The sequence below is a fragment of the Mustela lutreola genome, chromosome X (genome assembly GCF_030435805.1).
Source record: "Mustela lutreola isolate mMusLut2 chromosome X, mMusLut2.pri, whole genome shotgun sequence".
Taxonomy (NCBI): Eukaryota; Metazoa; Chordata; class Mammalia; order Carnivora; family Mustelidae; genus Mustela; species Mustela lutreola.
In genome coordinates this window covers 62,749,449-62,766,001 of record NC_081308.1, presented here as the reverse complement: position 1 = coordinate 62,766,001, position 16,553 = coordinate 62,749,449, and the positions used below count along the sequence as shown (strand labels likewise).

Sequence of the window (16,553 nt, the reverse complement as noted above, 5' to 3'; positions counted from 1 at the left end):
TGTACAAGCTCTTGGGTCAATCTTGTTGCAAGTATATTAGAAACATACTGACCCAACAGTGGCACAATGGATCTGCTCAACCAGAAGCTTCTTTGAAAGGACCAAAAGATCAGGGTATTCCTCCAGCTTTCCTTTTCCCATCACAGAGAAAATGACATTGAAACCCCAAAGTGAGAAATACTTTCTCTGACTATCTAAGGCATAGGGTAGGGATAGCTTTAAGGCCAAGAACAGGATACTGACATCTTTCGGGGAGGTGGTATACCTAATCCCCACAAGCTGTCTTAGGACTTAATTTATACGTGATTATTGATTCCATAAAGGAAGGTAAAGAAAGGACAAAGGAAAGGGGAAAGAGTAATGAAGAATGAAGGAAAGAGATGTAAATTTAATTGTATAAAAGAGGGAGCAAGAAAGAATAATAAAAACAACTTTCATATACTGCTAGAGAAGCAATTTCATGAATCATCACTGAAAAACAATCTCTACTTCTTGTTTCATGGAAGCTACCATACTCAAGGAGGTCACAGGTGATTGACTAAAACAGTGGACAACCAACATTGAAAGAATATATAAAAATATTACTCCCTTGGTTTTTTTCCTTCTAATTTTAGAAAAGACACGAGAACAATTTTATAAAATCAGGAGCTTAACTTACCCTTTTTCTTGTTTTTAACTGGACCTGTTAAAAAAGAAAATGGAAAATTAAGTCCCTGGAAATTAACATAAAGTGTTTATTCTCCAAGACAGTCATAGGAGAAACTCCAAAGACACTGCAGATTTTGAGGGAGCCCCACACCAAGGGTCAGGTCATTGGCAAGGTATCTCCCAATTATCAGACCTCTCCAGTCTGTTTCTGTTTTTTGACTATTGTAACAAGAACGTTACAAGAAAGATTTTTCCACAGAAAACTCTTTCAGTCTCCATCTTTGCAGTGAGGGAATGGGTACTTCTTTGTAGAGATGAAATGCCTATAAACGCAGAACTCAACAACCTTAGGACGGCATTCCATTAATTCTGCGAGTCCTGAGATTGAAGAGTCACGCATTCAGGTGAAGAACTGGTATGAAGTCTCCTGCATTGAAGCTAAATGGAAAAGAGGGTCATTTTCATAGAACAAACAGCAGCAGCAGCAGCAGCAGCAGCAGCAGCAGACGACTTTGGAGTCACTTATTGTGATTTCAATTGTTAGTTATTAAAGCAGTGTGACCAAAATACATTCATGTGGGTACCACATGCACTCCTGATGTAATTGACTATAAGTTAACAGACACTTTAAAAAAGAAGTGTCAACAGTTTCACTGACAATGAAATCACAGGCGTTTTCTTGGAAATTGCTTCTAAAGAAAACAATTCTAATCAATTGAGGATACTCAATGGGAAAACTTTTGCTATATGGTTAGGTGACAACCACTCCCCAGACACACACAATTTATGGATCTTCCACAAATGTTTCCCCTCCTGGGGACCCAATTCTCTTCATTCTGTAGGTGGATTTGATTTTCTTTAGATGCAGGTGTTTAAAATCTGTTCCAAACTCCCATGAAGATACTATTGGACATTAAACCGTTGTCATTGTCCTCAGGAGCTTACAAAAAGAACACCAAGCATTTGCATATTGTTTTATAACCCATAAAACCTGGTTATTTCCATTTATCATCTCATTTTATTTTTACAACAAGCCTAGAATGATCTTTACCTGTAAGAGCAGGCTCTATCAGAGGCAGGCATAGGTCCTTTGATAACAAATGGCTGTCTGGCCTTCCCTTGCAAAAGAATTTTATTTTTGTAGCTTCCCTGCTAAATTTCACGTGTAACAGTAGGTATTATTATGTACATGGGATGTATTAGGTTGGGTTCAGCAACTGGCTGCACTGAAGGTCATCAGTCCCCATTGTTTTATCCTTGTTGCTCCTCCTTTTTCTTCCTCTCAGCCTTTGTCTTCTTCCTTTGCTGCTTATCCTTTATGTGTTTAATGGCATTGAGAGTCCTTGATAATGTGCATGGGGGTTCTGGCAAGGAAGCATAGCTGTGCAAATACTACAAAGATGGAACAACTCAACATAAGCAGGGCCACCTCTTTGACCAAAACCAAAGCTATTGGAGGAAGGCTTTATGAAGAAAGGCCCAGTCCCATCAGCCAGCTACCAGCCAGCGAGCCAGCCACCTCCGCAGGGCAGAGCAGTGGGGTCACAGAAAGTGCAGCGACACTGCACTCACAGACCAGCTGTGCTAGCCCTGGACAAGGTTCTGACCATTTCAGCTGCCTAAAGTTTCAGCACTGTCACATCACCCTTCTCAAAGCAGGTTTTGAGGAGATCAGATTATCACAAGCAACCAGTCTTCACCAAGCGTGCCTCTGGAAGGCAGCAAGGTAAATAAGGAAACAACTCTACCTGAAAAGACCATTCAGTTGGATACAAAAATATCAAAGAGGGGAGACAAGGAATTATATTGGCTATTTGAGAAAAGAACCAACAAACCCAAACTTCCTGGAGAAAGTGTGACTTAAATCAACAACTGAAAAGAGGGAAAGGGAAGTTAGAATTTCTTTTTAAACTTCTGTTGTGTTTACCAGGAACCAACTCATTGTACGTATATAAATGCATGCATGCATACATACATACATACATAAAAGGGGGAAGAAAAAGGAAAAATTTATTTTTTAAACAAAACTAGCTTTATTTCACTTTTTTTTCAGTGAATCTTATTTTTAACTCAGGTGAATAACAGCTATTCAACAACTCTATATTATATGTTATGCTCATTACAAGTGTAGCTACCATCTGTCCACATACATTGCTATTATAATATTATTGACTATATTCCCTATGCTGTATCTTTTACCCCCATGATTTATTCATTTCAAAAAGAAAGCCTATATCTCCCACTCTCCTTTACCCATATTGCCCATCTCTCTACCCCTTTCCTCTCTGGCAACTCTCACCTTGTTTTCTGTATTTATAGCTCTGATTCTGCTTTTTATCTGTTTATTCATTTGTTTTACTTTTAAGATTCCACATGTAAGTGAAAGAAAATGGCATTTATCTTTCTTTGTCTGACTTATTTCACTTAGCATTTATATCTTCTAGGTCCAGCAGTGTCACAAATTGCAAGATCTAATTTTTCTTCTGGCTGAGTAATAATATTCCATATCATCCATTGATGGACATTTGGGCTGCTTTCATATCTTGGCTACTGTAAGTAATGCTGCAATAAACATAGGAGTTTTTGAATCTGTGTGTTCATTTACTTTGGGTAAATACCCAGTAGTAGAATTACTAGATTATATGTTATTTCTATTTTTAATTTTCTGAGGAAACTCTTTACCGTTTTCCGTAGTGGCTGCATCAATTTACATTCCTGCCAACAGAGTACAGGTCTCTCACTTCTTTCTCAACACCATTTGTTGAAGAAACTTGTCTTGCAGCTTTAAAATTGCTTTCTTTGTCACCATATTTTGCTATTATAATTCTAGTATGTCTTAGGTGGATCTGCTTTTATTGATTTTCCTGGGGGTCTCTGTGTCTCCTGGATCTGGATATCTGTTTACTTCCTCATTAGGGAAGTTCTCAGCTATTATATCTTCAAATGTATTTTCTGCCCTCCTTTCTCTCTCTTCCACTGGGACTCCTATGATGTAAATGTTATTATGTTTGGTGGAGTCACTGAATTCCCTAAGTCTATTCTTATAATTCATAATTTTCTCTTTTTCAGCTTGATTACTTTCCACTACTCTGTCTTCTAGGTCATTAGTTCATTCCTCTGCTTCTTCCAGCCTGTTCATTCTATCAAGTGTGTTTCTCATTTTGTTTATTGAACCCTTTATCTATGTTATGTCATCCCTTATCTCTGTGTTAAGAGTCAAACTCATGTCTTTCACTCTTTTCTCAAGTCCAGAAAGTATCCTTATGTTCATTACTTTGAATTCTCTATCTGGCACATTATATCTGTTTCACTTAGATCTCTGGCCATGACCTTGTCCTGTTCTTTCATTTGGGAAAAATTCATCTATCTTCTCATTTTGTTTAAGTCTCTTGCCTGCTTCTTTGTGTTAGGAAAGTCAGCTACTTTTCCTGTTGTGGACAGTAATGGCCTTAAAAAGAGGACTTGTACCCTACAGTGTAGGGTTTCCTGTTTCCCAGGGCCTAGAACTACAGGGAGTGTCTCTAGTGTGTGCTGTGTGTGTTCAGCAGTTGTGTCTTGGCTGCTTTCATCTGCAGAAGATTTCCTTGCCTGTTGTGGGCAATGTTTGGTCCCTGGCCTGAATGTGGTGGGTCTTAACTACATGTGCTTCATCTACTTGTGAAATAAGAAGTGACACTATTGCTGCTGGAACTTAGGTCCTGCTAAATTCCTGGGTCAGGAGACATGGTGTGGGCAGGGGTTTGGGCTGGTCTATCTGGGGGAGGGAGCCCTCCATGCTGGGACTGAGGCAAGTGTGACTAGGAAGGGTGTTCCACCAGAGCACAAGGGTTGGGTCTTGGTGTAAGCAACTTAGGTAGTGAGTGTCCATTCTGTCCTGATTCCTGCAGGTGGATCTGTATTTCTGCTGAGGGGCGGGGAAGGGAAATGGTGCCTACCAGTTCCTTTGTTCCTGGAGGAGTATCTCCATTAATGCTACCTCTCTGGGACATGATCTGAGATGAGCAAACAACCTTCCCGCTGTGTGCCCTAGGTACTTTTCAGATTTCTGTTTCTGCACTGTATGTCTGCAGGCTGTTTGCCCTGCCTTCTCTCCAAAAGCAGCTCCAATGCCTCTGGGCTCTCTCTGAGCAAGCCTGATGACCTTTAGAACTCAAGGCTTTAAGCCCTGCTGGTTGCAAGAACTCACAAAATTTTGCCCCTCTCACTTTCTAAGCCAGTTGCTATGGGGGATGCATTTTCTCTTTGCATTCCCCAGTATGTCAGTTTGTCCCCTGCCATTCTTTGCAACTGTGGCTCCCTACCCACTGCAGTGGCCATGATCTGTTTCTCTCCCAAACAACACCTCTGTACTTCCTACCTTCTTCAATGTGGTCTCTTCTCTCCCTTTAGTTGTGGAGTTTGTTCTGTCAGTCTTCAGGTTGATTTCTGGGATATTTAGGATGATTTGATAGTTATCTAGTTGTATTCACAGGATGAAGTGAGCCTATGGTCACCCTACTCTGCTGCTGTCTTCCTGGACTCCAAGTTGTATAAGTTTCTTATATATTTTGGATATTAATTCCTTAATTAATTCCTTGTTGGATATATAATTTGCAAATATCTTCACTTGGTCTTTTTGTTTTGTGTTTTAATTTTATTTGCTATGAAAAAGTCTTTTTTATTTTCATGTAGTCCCAGTCATTTACTTTTGCTTTTGTTTCCCTTGCCTGAGGAAACAGAGCCATAAATATGTTGCTAAGACTGAATGTACTGCTTGCATTTTCCTTTAGGAGCTCTATGATTTCAAGCCTCACATTTAGGTCTTTAATCAATTTCAATTTTATTTTTGTGTGTGGTATAAGAACGAGGTCATGTTTAATTCTTCTGCATGCAGCCATCTAGTTTTTCCAACATCATTTATTGAAAAGACTGTCTTTCCTCCATTATATATTCTTGCTTTCTTTATGTAGCATAGGTTTATTTCTGGGCTTTCTATCCTGTTCCATTGATCTATGTATCTATTTTTGTGCTGGTACCATACTGTTTTGATTACTGTAGTTTTGTAATATATCTTGAAGTCTGGGATTGTGATGCCTCTAGTGTATTGTTCTTCTTTCTCAAGATTGCTTTGGCTCTTTGAGGTCTTTTGTGGTTCCATATAAGTTTTAGGATTTTTTTGTTCTATTTCTATGAAAAATGCTATTGGTATTTTGATAGGGATTGTATTTAATCTGTAGGTAATTTCAATAGTATTGACATTTTAATGATATTAATTTTTTCCAATCCATGGGCATGCTATATCTTTCCATTTGTTTGTATGGTCTTTACTTTCTTTCATCAATGTCTTAGAGTTTTCAGAATGTAGGCCTTTCACTTCCTTGGTTAAATGTATTCCTGTAGCTTATTCCTTTTTTAATGTAATTGTAAAGGTAATTGTTTTCTTAATGTCTCTTTGTGCTATTTCATTATTAGTGTATAGAAATCCAACAGATTTCTGTAATTAATTATGTATCCTGCAACTTCATGGAAGTTACTTATTAGTTAACAGTTTTTTGGTGGAGTCCTTAAGACTCCATATAGTATCATTTCATCTGCAAATAATGAGAGTTTTACTTCTTCCTTGCTGATTTGGATGCTTTTTATTTCTTTTTCTTTTCTGATTGCTGCAGCCAGAACTGCCAGTACTATCTTGAATAAAACTGGTGAAGTAGACATTCTTGTCTTTTTCCTGATCTTAGAGAAGAAGCTTTCAGTTTTTCACCATTGAGAATGATATTAGCTGTACTTTTTTCAATATATGGCTGTTATTATGTTTAAGTATATTTCTTCTAAATCTACTTTGTTGTGAGCTTTTAGTCATGAGTGGATATGGTGTTTTGTCAAATGCTTTTACTATATCTACTACATATTGAGACTACTACCATATATGGTTTGCATTCTTCTTCTTGTTAATGTGATTTACAACATTGATTTGCAAATATTGGACCACTCTTTGTGTCCCAGGAATAAATCCCACTTAAACGTGGTGAACAACATTTTAAATGTACTGTTGAATTTGGTTCACTAATATTTTTTGAGGATTTTTGCATCTGCGGTCATCAGAAATATTGGCTTATAGTTTTCTTTTCTTTTTTCTTTTTTTTGGTAATGTTTTTGGTTTTGGTATCAGGGTAATTGGTGGGTATGTAGGATGAATTTTGAGGTTTTTCTTCTTTAAAAATAGTTTGAGAAGAATAGGTATGAACTCTTCTTAAATGTTTCACAGAATTCACCTGTGAATCCATCTGGTCCTAGACTTTTGTTTGTTGGGAGGGTTTTGATTACTGATTCAATTTCATTACTACTAGTTGGTCTGTTCAAATTTTCTACTTTTTCCTCTTCAGTTTTGGAAGATTATATATTTTTAGGAATTTGTCCATTTCTTCTAGGTTGTCCAAATTTTTGGCATTGTAACTTTTTATAATATTGTTTTACAATTCTTTCTATTTCTATAGTGTTAGTTGTTATTTCTCTCCATTTTAAATTTTATTTATTTGAATCCTCTTTTTTTTCTTGATGAGTCTGGCTAAAGGTATATAAATTATATCTTTTCAAAGAACCAGCTCTTGGTTTCATTTCTCTGTTCTTCTGTTTTAAGTCTATTTCATTTACTTCTGCTCTAATATATATTTCCTTTCTTCTACTAGCTTTGGGCTTTGTTTGTTCTTCTTTTTCTATCTCCTTTGGTGTAAGGTTAGATTGTTTATATAACATTTTCTTCTTTCTTGAGGTAGGCCTGTATTATAAAATTATCTTTTAGAATTCCTTTTGCTGTCTACCAAAGATTCTAGATTGTTGTGTTTTCATTTTCATTTGCCTCCAGGTGTTTTTTATTTCCTCTTTGATTTCTTCATTGACCCATTTGTTGTTTAGCCTCCATGTGTTTGTGTTTTTCCAGTTTTTTTTTCATGTAATTGATTTCTAGTTTATACCATTGTGGTCTGAAAAGATGCTTGATGTGATTTCAGTCTCTTAAAGTTATTGAGACCTGTTTTGTGGGATAACATGTGATTTATTCTAGAGAAAGTTCCATGTGCACTTGAGAAAGAATTTGTATTCTCCTGTTTTTGAATGAAATAGTCTGTGTGTATTTGTTAGGTCCATCTGGTCTAATGTGTTATTCAAAGACTATTCCCTTATTGATTTCCTATTTGGATGATCTTTCCATTGATGTACATGTGTGTTAAAGTCCCCGACTATCATTGTGTTGCTGTCAATTTCTCCCTTTATGTCTATTAAAATTTGCTCTATGTATTTTAGGAGCTTCTATGTTGGGTGAAAAGATATTTACAAGCATTATATCCTCTTCAGTCCTCTTGTTGGATTGATCCCTTTATCCTTATGTAGTGCCCTTCTTTGCCTCTTGCTACAGTCTTTGTTTTAAAGTCCATTTTGGGGGTGCCTGGGTGGCTCAGTGGGTTGAGCCTCTGCCTTTGGCTCAGGTCATGATCTCAGGGTCCTGGGATCAAGCCCGCTTCAGGCACTCTGCTCAGCAGGGAGCCTGTTTCCCCCTCCCCCTCTGCCTGCATCTCTGCCTACTTATGACCTCTCGCTCTAATAAATGAATAAATAAAATCTTTAAAGTCCATTTTGTCTGAGACAAGTATCATTACCCTGGCTCTTTTTTTTTTTCTTCCACTTGCATGGTATTTTTTCTCATCCATTCACTTCAAGTCTATATGTGTCTTCAGGTCTGAAGTTAATCTCTTGTGGGCAGCATATAGTTGCATCTTGTTTGAAACAAAACAGCTTATTAAACTACCCACAAATAACGAGTATTAACATCTTAATGTGTATCTAGAAATTTCTTAAGTCATATGTACATGTATTTTTGCAAAATAGAGTAAAAAATGTTAGAAAATTTTTTCTATGTCAGTAACTATATTTCTGCATTATCATTTTTAATATGGATACATCAGCATCATAAAGGTAATTCTTCATATTTTTCTACTTATTTTATGATTTTACTTTTATGTTTAGATCTTTAATTTAGTACAGATTTTAGCATACAGTGTGAGCTAAAGAGCTAATTAAAATTTTTACTTTCCAAATGACCATGAAATAAAGAATACTGAGAGCAATAGGTCTTAAAGCCTGTCCTTTCTCTACTTCAACTTGTGTCACAGAAGGGCTATCAGAGAGCTTCTACTCAGTGGCTATTTGGCATATCCCTTGGAAAAAAAATGAGGATGAAGAGTTATAGACAAGATTTTCACTAGACTGTATTACATTTCTCACAAATGGTAGTGAGTACATCATCTTTCTTTCTTATTCTAATATAGCTCACCACAGTTAGTAAATAATTTTTATGAGTTTTAACATGGATCTCAGTGCCCTGGCTCTATAGCCACCATACCCATTTCTTTCACTTGAGACCACTGTAGTTGTCCAGCTTCAAGAGAGAAAATGCCAGGGAACTAGAACTATCTCATGTTAGATATGGCTATCTTGACCCAGAAAAAAACAGCAGCTTCTACTGAGTTCTATATATCTTATATATATTTATTTATTTTCTCTCTCTACTTCAGAACATTTTTCATACCCACTCAGAGTACTACCACTGACACATGTCTGCTTCTGTGGTAACAGGCTATATTTCTATATCATTCCAATTCCCTCTGTTTGTAACCATCATGCTTTTTGTAGGCAAAACCCACAAATTCATCAGAATAGGACAGACAGCTGTCCAGTCCAAGAAGGAGTACAATTGAGATTTGACAGGTTTTGATCAAGGTGAACACGGAATTTGCTATTTGACATTAAGAAGGAGGGGTCTTGTAACAGCATCAGGGCCATAAAGGCCAGCAACAGTCCTAGTCAGATTCTGGTCCTGACTGAACCACAAAAGGATGATAGGGCAAGTGACACTTTTCTTTTGATTCTTCATTTCCTAAGTTAGGGAACATTTGTATAGTTTGTCTTTATTCAAGGTCTAGGGTTCTGATGGAGATAAAAATGTGATAACTACAGCTAACATTTATTGAATATACATGAGCCTTAGTTGTTTTAGATAATTCACTTAGGAATTACAATAATCCAGCAAAGTAGTCTTTGTTATTATTATTTTATAGATAAAGAGATGTATTAAATAAATTTATAAATAATAAAATATAAATAAATACATTTACAAGGTCACACAACCTATAGATATTCTAAGATAAACTGAAACTTCAGGATGATTCATATTATTCTAGATGTGTTTTGAAAACTTAAAAGTAAATCTATATATTTCCCATTTCTGGTTTGACATGTCAACAGCTTGAAAGTCATCACTCCCATATTCCCAAAAATAAAAGAGCTGAACAAACTTAAAGTCAACTCTTAGATCCATCAAAGAACTGAGGCTACAAGGCAAACTGCTGTTCTGATGGATATACAGAATCACAGCTTATGAGGAGTAGAAGCCTGTTGCTGGAGCCAGTATCAGTAAGAACACTTTAAAACTGTAATTGACAGATTGCTACAGGCTCAGTGTGAACTAGTTTAAAAGCGAAAAACCTCAAGGGAGTCCAGTCTTAGGTGGGCACCCAAACTTTCATGAGTTTTACCTTCAATAGACCTACCAGGTTGTCACTGTGAAGATTGGAGACCATTTCCCTTGTATTTCTGGCAAGGGGAGAGGAAAAGTAGCCATTTAAAAATGTACCTGGCTTTCTCTATTCTCTTTAACAAGGACTGCTCTGAAGGAAAATTATTGTATCAGATCCTAACTGATTGGGTTTTACCAGAGCCTAACTGACCCAAGGAACAGGAAATACCAAGTTAAGGCATAGTAAAATATTGGGACCTAATCATAGGACTACAGAATACTTCCCTTCCACTTACATTTTACCACCACATCAACAGGGCTTCTATATAGTAACAGCAGATTATAACTTAAAGACCTTGCAAGTTTCATGCTATATTTTAGGAGTTTCTAGGGACACCCAGACATAACAAGAGGAGACTAAAACAAAAAAATAAAAGAGGAAATTTTAGTCACTGACACCGCAGCTACAGCAAATGTAAACACAGCCTAACTCCTAGTCTGATAAACATTCAATACTACATTGCAGGCCTATGTACCTCTATTACTTTTACCCAGTATGTTATGTCTGGATTTCAGTCAAAATTTAAAAGGCATACAAGAAGGTAAAAAATATAGTCTGAAGTGACAAACCAAGCATTAGAGCCAGACTCAGATATGGCAGAGATTTTGGAATTATTAGAGTTGGAATTTAAAATAACTATGATTAACATTAAAAGGGTGTTAATGAAAAACTGGACAACATGCAAGAACAAATGGGTAATGTAAGCAGAGAGATGAAAACTCTAAGAAAAAATAAAACAAGAAATTCTAACCCACATAAATGTAGTCAACTGATCTTTGACAAGGAATAAAGACAATATAGTAGGATAAAAAAGTGTTTTCAAAAACGGTGCTTGAACAACGTGAGATTGACATACAAAAAGGTGAATACAGACACAAACCTTAAACTATTCACAAAAATTAACTCAAAATGGATCAGACACATAATTTAAAGTACAAAACTGTTAAACTCTTAGAAGATAATATAAGAGAAAATTTAGATGACCTTGGGCATTATGATGACTTTTTTGATACAGGACCATGATCCATGAAAGAAATAATTGATAACCTGGATTAATTAAAATTAAAAACTTCTGCTCTCTGAAAGACAATGTCAAGAAGACAAGTCACAAGCTGGGAGGAAAGTATTTATGGAAGAAACACCTGGTAAAAGACCGTTATCCAAAATACACAAAAAGCTCTTAAGTCTCAACAATTAGAAAATGCTTTTCCAAAGAAGATATATGAATGGCTAAGAGACATATGAAAAAATGTTCAACATCATTAGCCATCAGGCAAATTCAAATCAAAATCTCATAAAGATACCACCTTACACCAGTTAGAATGGAAAAAATTAACAAGGCAGGAAACAATGAATGTTGGAGAGGATGTGGAGAAACTGTTGATGGGAATGCAAGTTCCACCCACTTTGGAAAACAATATGGCAGTTCATAAAAAAGTTAAAAATAGAGCTACCCGGGGCACCTGGGTGGCTCAGTGGGTTAAAGCCTCTGCCTTCAGCTTGGGTCATGATCTCGGGGTCCTGGGATCGAGCCCCGCATCAGGCTCTCTGCTCAGCGGGGAGCCTGCTTCCTCCTCTCTCTCTGCATGACTCTCTGCCTACTTGTGAGCTCTGTCTGTCAAATAAATAAATAAAAATCTTAAAAAAAATAGAGCTACTCTATGACCCAGCAATTGCACTACTGGGTATTTATCCTAATAATACATATATAGTTAAAAGAAGGGGTAGCTGCACCCCAATGTTCATAGCAGCAATGTTCACAAGAGCCAAACTGTGGAAGGAGCTGAGATGTCCTTCAACAGATGAATGGATAAAGAAGGTGTGGTTCCATGGTGTGCCTGGGTGGCTCAGTGGGTTAAAGCCTCTGCCTTCAGCTCAGGTCGTGATCTCAGGGTCCTGGGATTGAGCCCCGCATTGGGCTCTCTGCTCAGCAAGGAGCCTGCTTTCCCTCCTTTCTCTGCTTGCCTCTCTGCCTACTTGTGATTCCTCTCTCTGTGTCAAATAAATAAATAAAATCTTAAAAAAAAGAAGGTGTGGGAGACAAGATGGCGGGGAAGTAGGAGGAGGCGCCATTTCATCCTGTAGCCTAAAGTGAACTGATTACCTACCAAAGAACTCCGATCACCCATGAAATCAGTCTGAGGTTAGAATTATACACATCTGGATCTCTACAGGGGCAGAAGATGCCAGTGGGCAGGTAAAGCAGAGTGGGAATGTCAGACTGATATTGGAAGATAAACAAAAGGGGGAGGGAGCCACCAGAGGCGACCAATTGGAAAGTAATACCCCTAATAGGAGAGTGCCCTGCATCTGGGGACCAGCATTAACTTGGAGACTGGTTGAAAGCACTCAGAAAGAGCAAAGGATCGCGGGAGGGGAGGGAAATTGTGGGAATCGGGGAAGCTAGGGACAGGGGCTTAAGTCCCCGGACCCAGGACAGCTTCCCCTGGTGCTGAGCCAGAGAGAGTGTGGCGGAGAAACCAGGTCTTGGTCCCTGAGCCATCAGTGTGCCTGAGAACGTGTGGGGTCTGGCTCCTGTGAGGGGCTGGGAGCCAGATGGCAGAATGCATAGCCGTGCTACAGAGCCTGAGACGCGCGCACCCCTCAGCCTCCCCTGAGAGAGGTGCGCGAAAGCCCAACACTCTTAGACCCAGAAAGACCAGGCACTCCCAGTCTGGGCCAGCTGGAAAATATCCGTGTGCAATCACTGCTTGGAACCTCTCTGGCAGTCTGCAGCTGCCAGACAGCCACCGCTGCCGTGGTTTGGGGTACAAGCAAAAGATCCTGCGTCCGCCTGGGTCCGTGACTCAGAACCTGCTCTGCCAGCGGCCAAGGGGGAATTTATATAGGCTCTGCAGCACCCACAGGGGACCAGGTTGAGGCTTCTCTCTGAAAGGGAGGTCAGGGTGCAGTTTGCTTTCCTCTAAACCTACAAAAACCATCAAAAGCGGTCAAGGCAAGAGAAAAAAAAAAAAAAGTGAACAAACATAAAAACCTCCAGAGAACAAAAGCCTGAAAAAAACCGGTTTCCTCAGAGCCCACCCCCTTGAGGGGGGTGGGAGGACTTAACTCAGGGAACATCATTGACTGAAAACCCATGTGGCAGGCCCCTCCACCAGAAAAACAACCAGGAAAGAAAAAAAAAAAAAAGACTACAAGAGAACAACCACCACTACTTCATAGGACAACTTTTATTTTTAACATGTTCCCACTATTCTGGCTCATTTTTTTTATATAGATAATTTTTTAACCTATTTACCATCACAGTGAGATGTCCAGTACATCAAATTCCATAATAACCTTCTAACCTGAACTTTTTGATACATATACCTGTGTTTTTCTTTTGCATTTCTATTTTTTAAATTTTTTTCTAAATTTTAGTTTAGTTTATTTTTTTAAATTTTTATTTTCTAATATTCATATAGAGTTAAAGTTCAAGGTAATCCCCTTTCCCTAATCAATGCTACCCCTATAGTTAAACCGATTTTTAATCCCCCTTTATCTTAGGAAAGTTGAGTCCTTTAACAAAGATATCAAGATACATCCAGGAAGAAGCAAAACAACCTTCCTCACCCACACTGAGAATTTATAACCACTGTCCCATCTTTTTCTTCCACCAATGTTTCTGTGTTTTTGTGTTTGCCCTGATAGTATATAAATCTTACACTTGGGGTTCTTTTTGATGAGGTTCTTCCTTTAGTTGTGTGTGTGTGTGTGTGTGTGTGTGTGTGTGTGTGTGTGTGTATATATATATATATATATATATATATATATATATATATATATATTTCTCTTGTCATATACTTTTATCAGTCTTTTTGTTTGTCTGTTTTTGTTTGTATACTTCATCAATCTTACCTTGGGGCCCATTTGGGCTGAACCTTCTCTTTTATCTTCCCTTTTTTTCCTGTCTCTCTCTCTCTCTTTTTTTTTTTCCTTTCCTTTTCTTTTTTCTCTCATTTGGGTGGGGAACCCTGATTGCTCAGAAACATTCCAGGGTGCACCTTGACTGCACCACGGTCGATACACCCAGCTACATCCGTTCAGTCATCTCTCACCAAAATGACTAGGAGAAGGAAAGCCCAACAGAAGAAAAATACAGAGGATGGGCCTTCTGCAACAGAGCTAATGGCTATCAACATAGACAATATGTTGGAAAGAGAATTCAGGCTAACAATTATCCTGGCAATAGCTAGGTTGGAGAAAGCCATGGATAACCAAACAGAATTGATTAGGGCAGAACTGAAAGTGGCCAGAAATGATGTTCACAATATTAGGGCAGAACTGAAAGCTACCAGGGATGAGGTTTACAATGCTCTCAATGAATTCCAATCTAATCTAAATTCTCTAAAAGCTAGCATAACTGAGACAGAAGATAGAATTAGTGACCTGGAGGACAAACAGATAGAGAGAAAGGATCAGGAGGAAGCCTGGGACAAACAGCACGAAAACAGAATCAGGGAAATAAATGATGCCATGAAACGTTCCAACATCAGAATTATTGGAATTCCTGAAGGGGAGGAGAAAGAAAGAATTCTAGAAGATATAGTGGAACAAGTCCTTCATGAAAATTTTCCCAATCTCGCAAATGGAACCAGCGTTCATGTACTAGAGGCTGAACGGTCTCCACCCAAGATTATAGATTCCAAGAAAACATCAAGGCACCTCGTAGTCAAATTGAGGAGTCATATTTGTAGATACCATCTCTTGAAAGCCGCTAGGACAAAGAGGCTCCTTACTTACAGAGGAAAGCCCATCAGAATAACGTCAGACCTGTCCACAGAGACCTGGCAAGCCAGAAAGGTCTGGCAAGATATATTCAGGGCACTAAATGAGAAGAACATGCAGCTAAGAATACTTTATCCAACAAGACTGACATTCAAAATGGATGGAGAGATAAAGAGTTTCCAAGACCAGCAAGGCTTAAAAGACTATGCAACTACCAAGCCAACACTGCAGGAAATATTAAGGGGGGGTTCTATTAAAGAGGAAAAAACCATAAGAATAGCATTGAACAGAAATATAGAGACAATCTACAGAAAGAAGGACTTCAAAGATAACACGATGTCAATAAAAACATATCTATGAATAATCACTCTCAATGTGAATGGCCTAAATGCACCCATAAAATGACACAGGGTTGCAGACTGGATAAAACGACAGGACCCATCCATATGTTGTCTACAAGAGACCCTTTTTGAACCTAAAGATACACCCAGACTGAAAGTGAAGGGATGGAGAAGCTTCTTTCATGCCAATGGGCCTCAAAAGAAGGCCGGGGTAGCGATTCTCATATCAGATAAATTAGATTTTAAACTAAAGACTGTAGTCAGAGATACAGAAGGACACTACATCATTCTTAAAGGGACTATCCACCAAGATGATCTAACAATTGGAAATTTCTATGCCCCCAATATGGGAGCAGCCAATTACATAAGAAAACTGTTAATCAAAATAAAGAGTCATAGTGACATGAATACATTAATAGTAGGAGATCTTAACATGCCTCTCTCAGAAATAGATCATCGAAGCAGAAAATCAATAAAGAAACAAGAGCATTGAATGACACATTGGACCAGATGGACTTCATAGATATATACAGAACATTCCACCCTAAAACAACAGAATACTCATTCTTCTCAAGTGCACATGGAACCTTCTCAAGAATAGACTACATACTGGGTCACAAATCAGGACTCAACTGATACCAAAAGACTGAGATTATTCCCTGCATATTCTCAGATCACAATGCTTTGAAACTGGAGCTCAATCACAAGGAAAAGTTCAGAAGGAACTCAAACACCTGGAAGCTAAAGAACACCTTGCTTAAGAATGCTTGGATCAACCAGGAGATCAAGGAAGAACTTAAACAATTCATAGAAACCAATGAGAATGTAGACACTTCAGTCCAAAACCTATGGGATACAGCAAAGGCGGTCCTAAGGGGGAAATACATAGCCATCCAAGCCTCCCTCAAAAAAACTGAAAAATCCAGAATGCACCAGCTGTCTCTACACCTTAAAGAACTGGAGAACCAACAACAAATCAAACCAACTCCACACATAAGAATTTACCCTTTCTGATGACTGTGTAATATTCCAATACCCAACTTTTGTATCAACATGGAAGGGACTGGAGGAGATTATGCTGAGTGAAATAAGTCAAGCAGAGAGAGTCAATTATCATATGGTTTCACTTTTTTGTGGAGCATAACAAATAGCATGGAGGACAAGGGGAGATGGAGAGGAGAAGAGAGCTGAGGGAAATTGGAAGGAGAGGTGAACCATGAGAGACTAT

At 38.2% G+C, this 16,553-nt stretch overlaps 1 protein-coding gene across 4 annotated transcripts in view; it reads right to left on the bottom strand.

The window, feature by feature from the left end:
- Positions 1-16,553, bottom strand: part of EDA (ectodysplasin A) — a 505,964-nt gene that overhangs the window by 16,257 nt on the left and 473,154 nt on the right. For all 4 annotated transcript variants that reach the window (XM_059158285.1, XM_059158286.1, XM_059158283.1 and 1 more), the window contains exon 3: positions 659-682. In XM_059158285.1, coding sequence (XP_059014268.1) covers positions 659-682 — 24 coding nt within the window. The remainder of the gene's footprint in view (positions 1-658; positions 683-16,553) is intronic.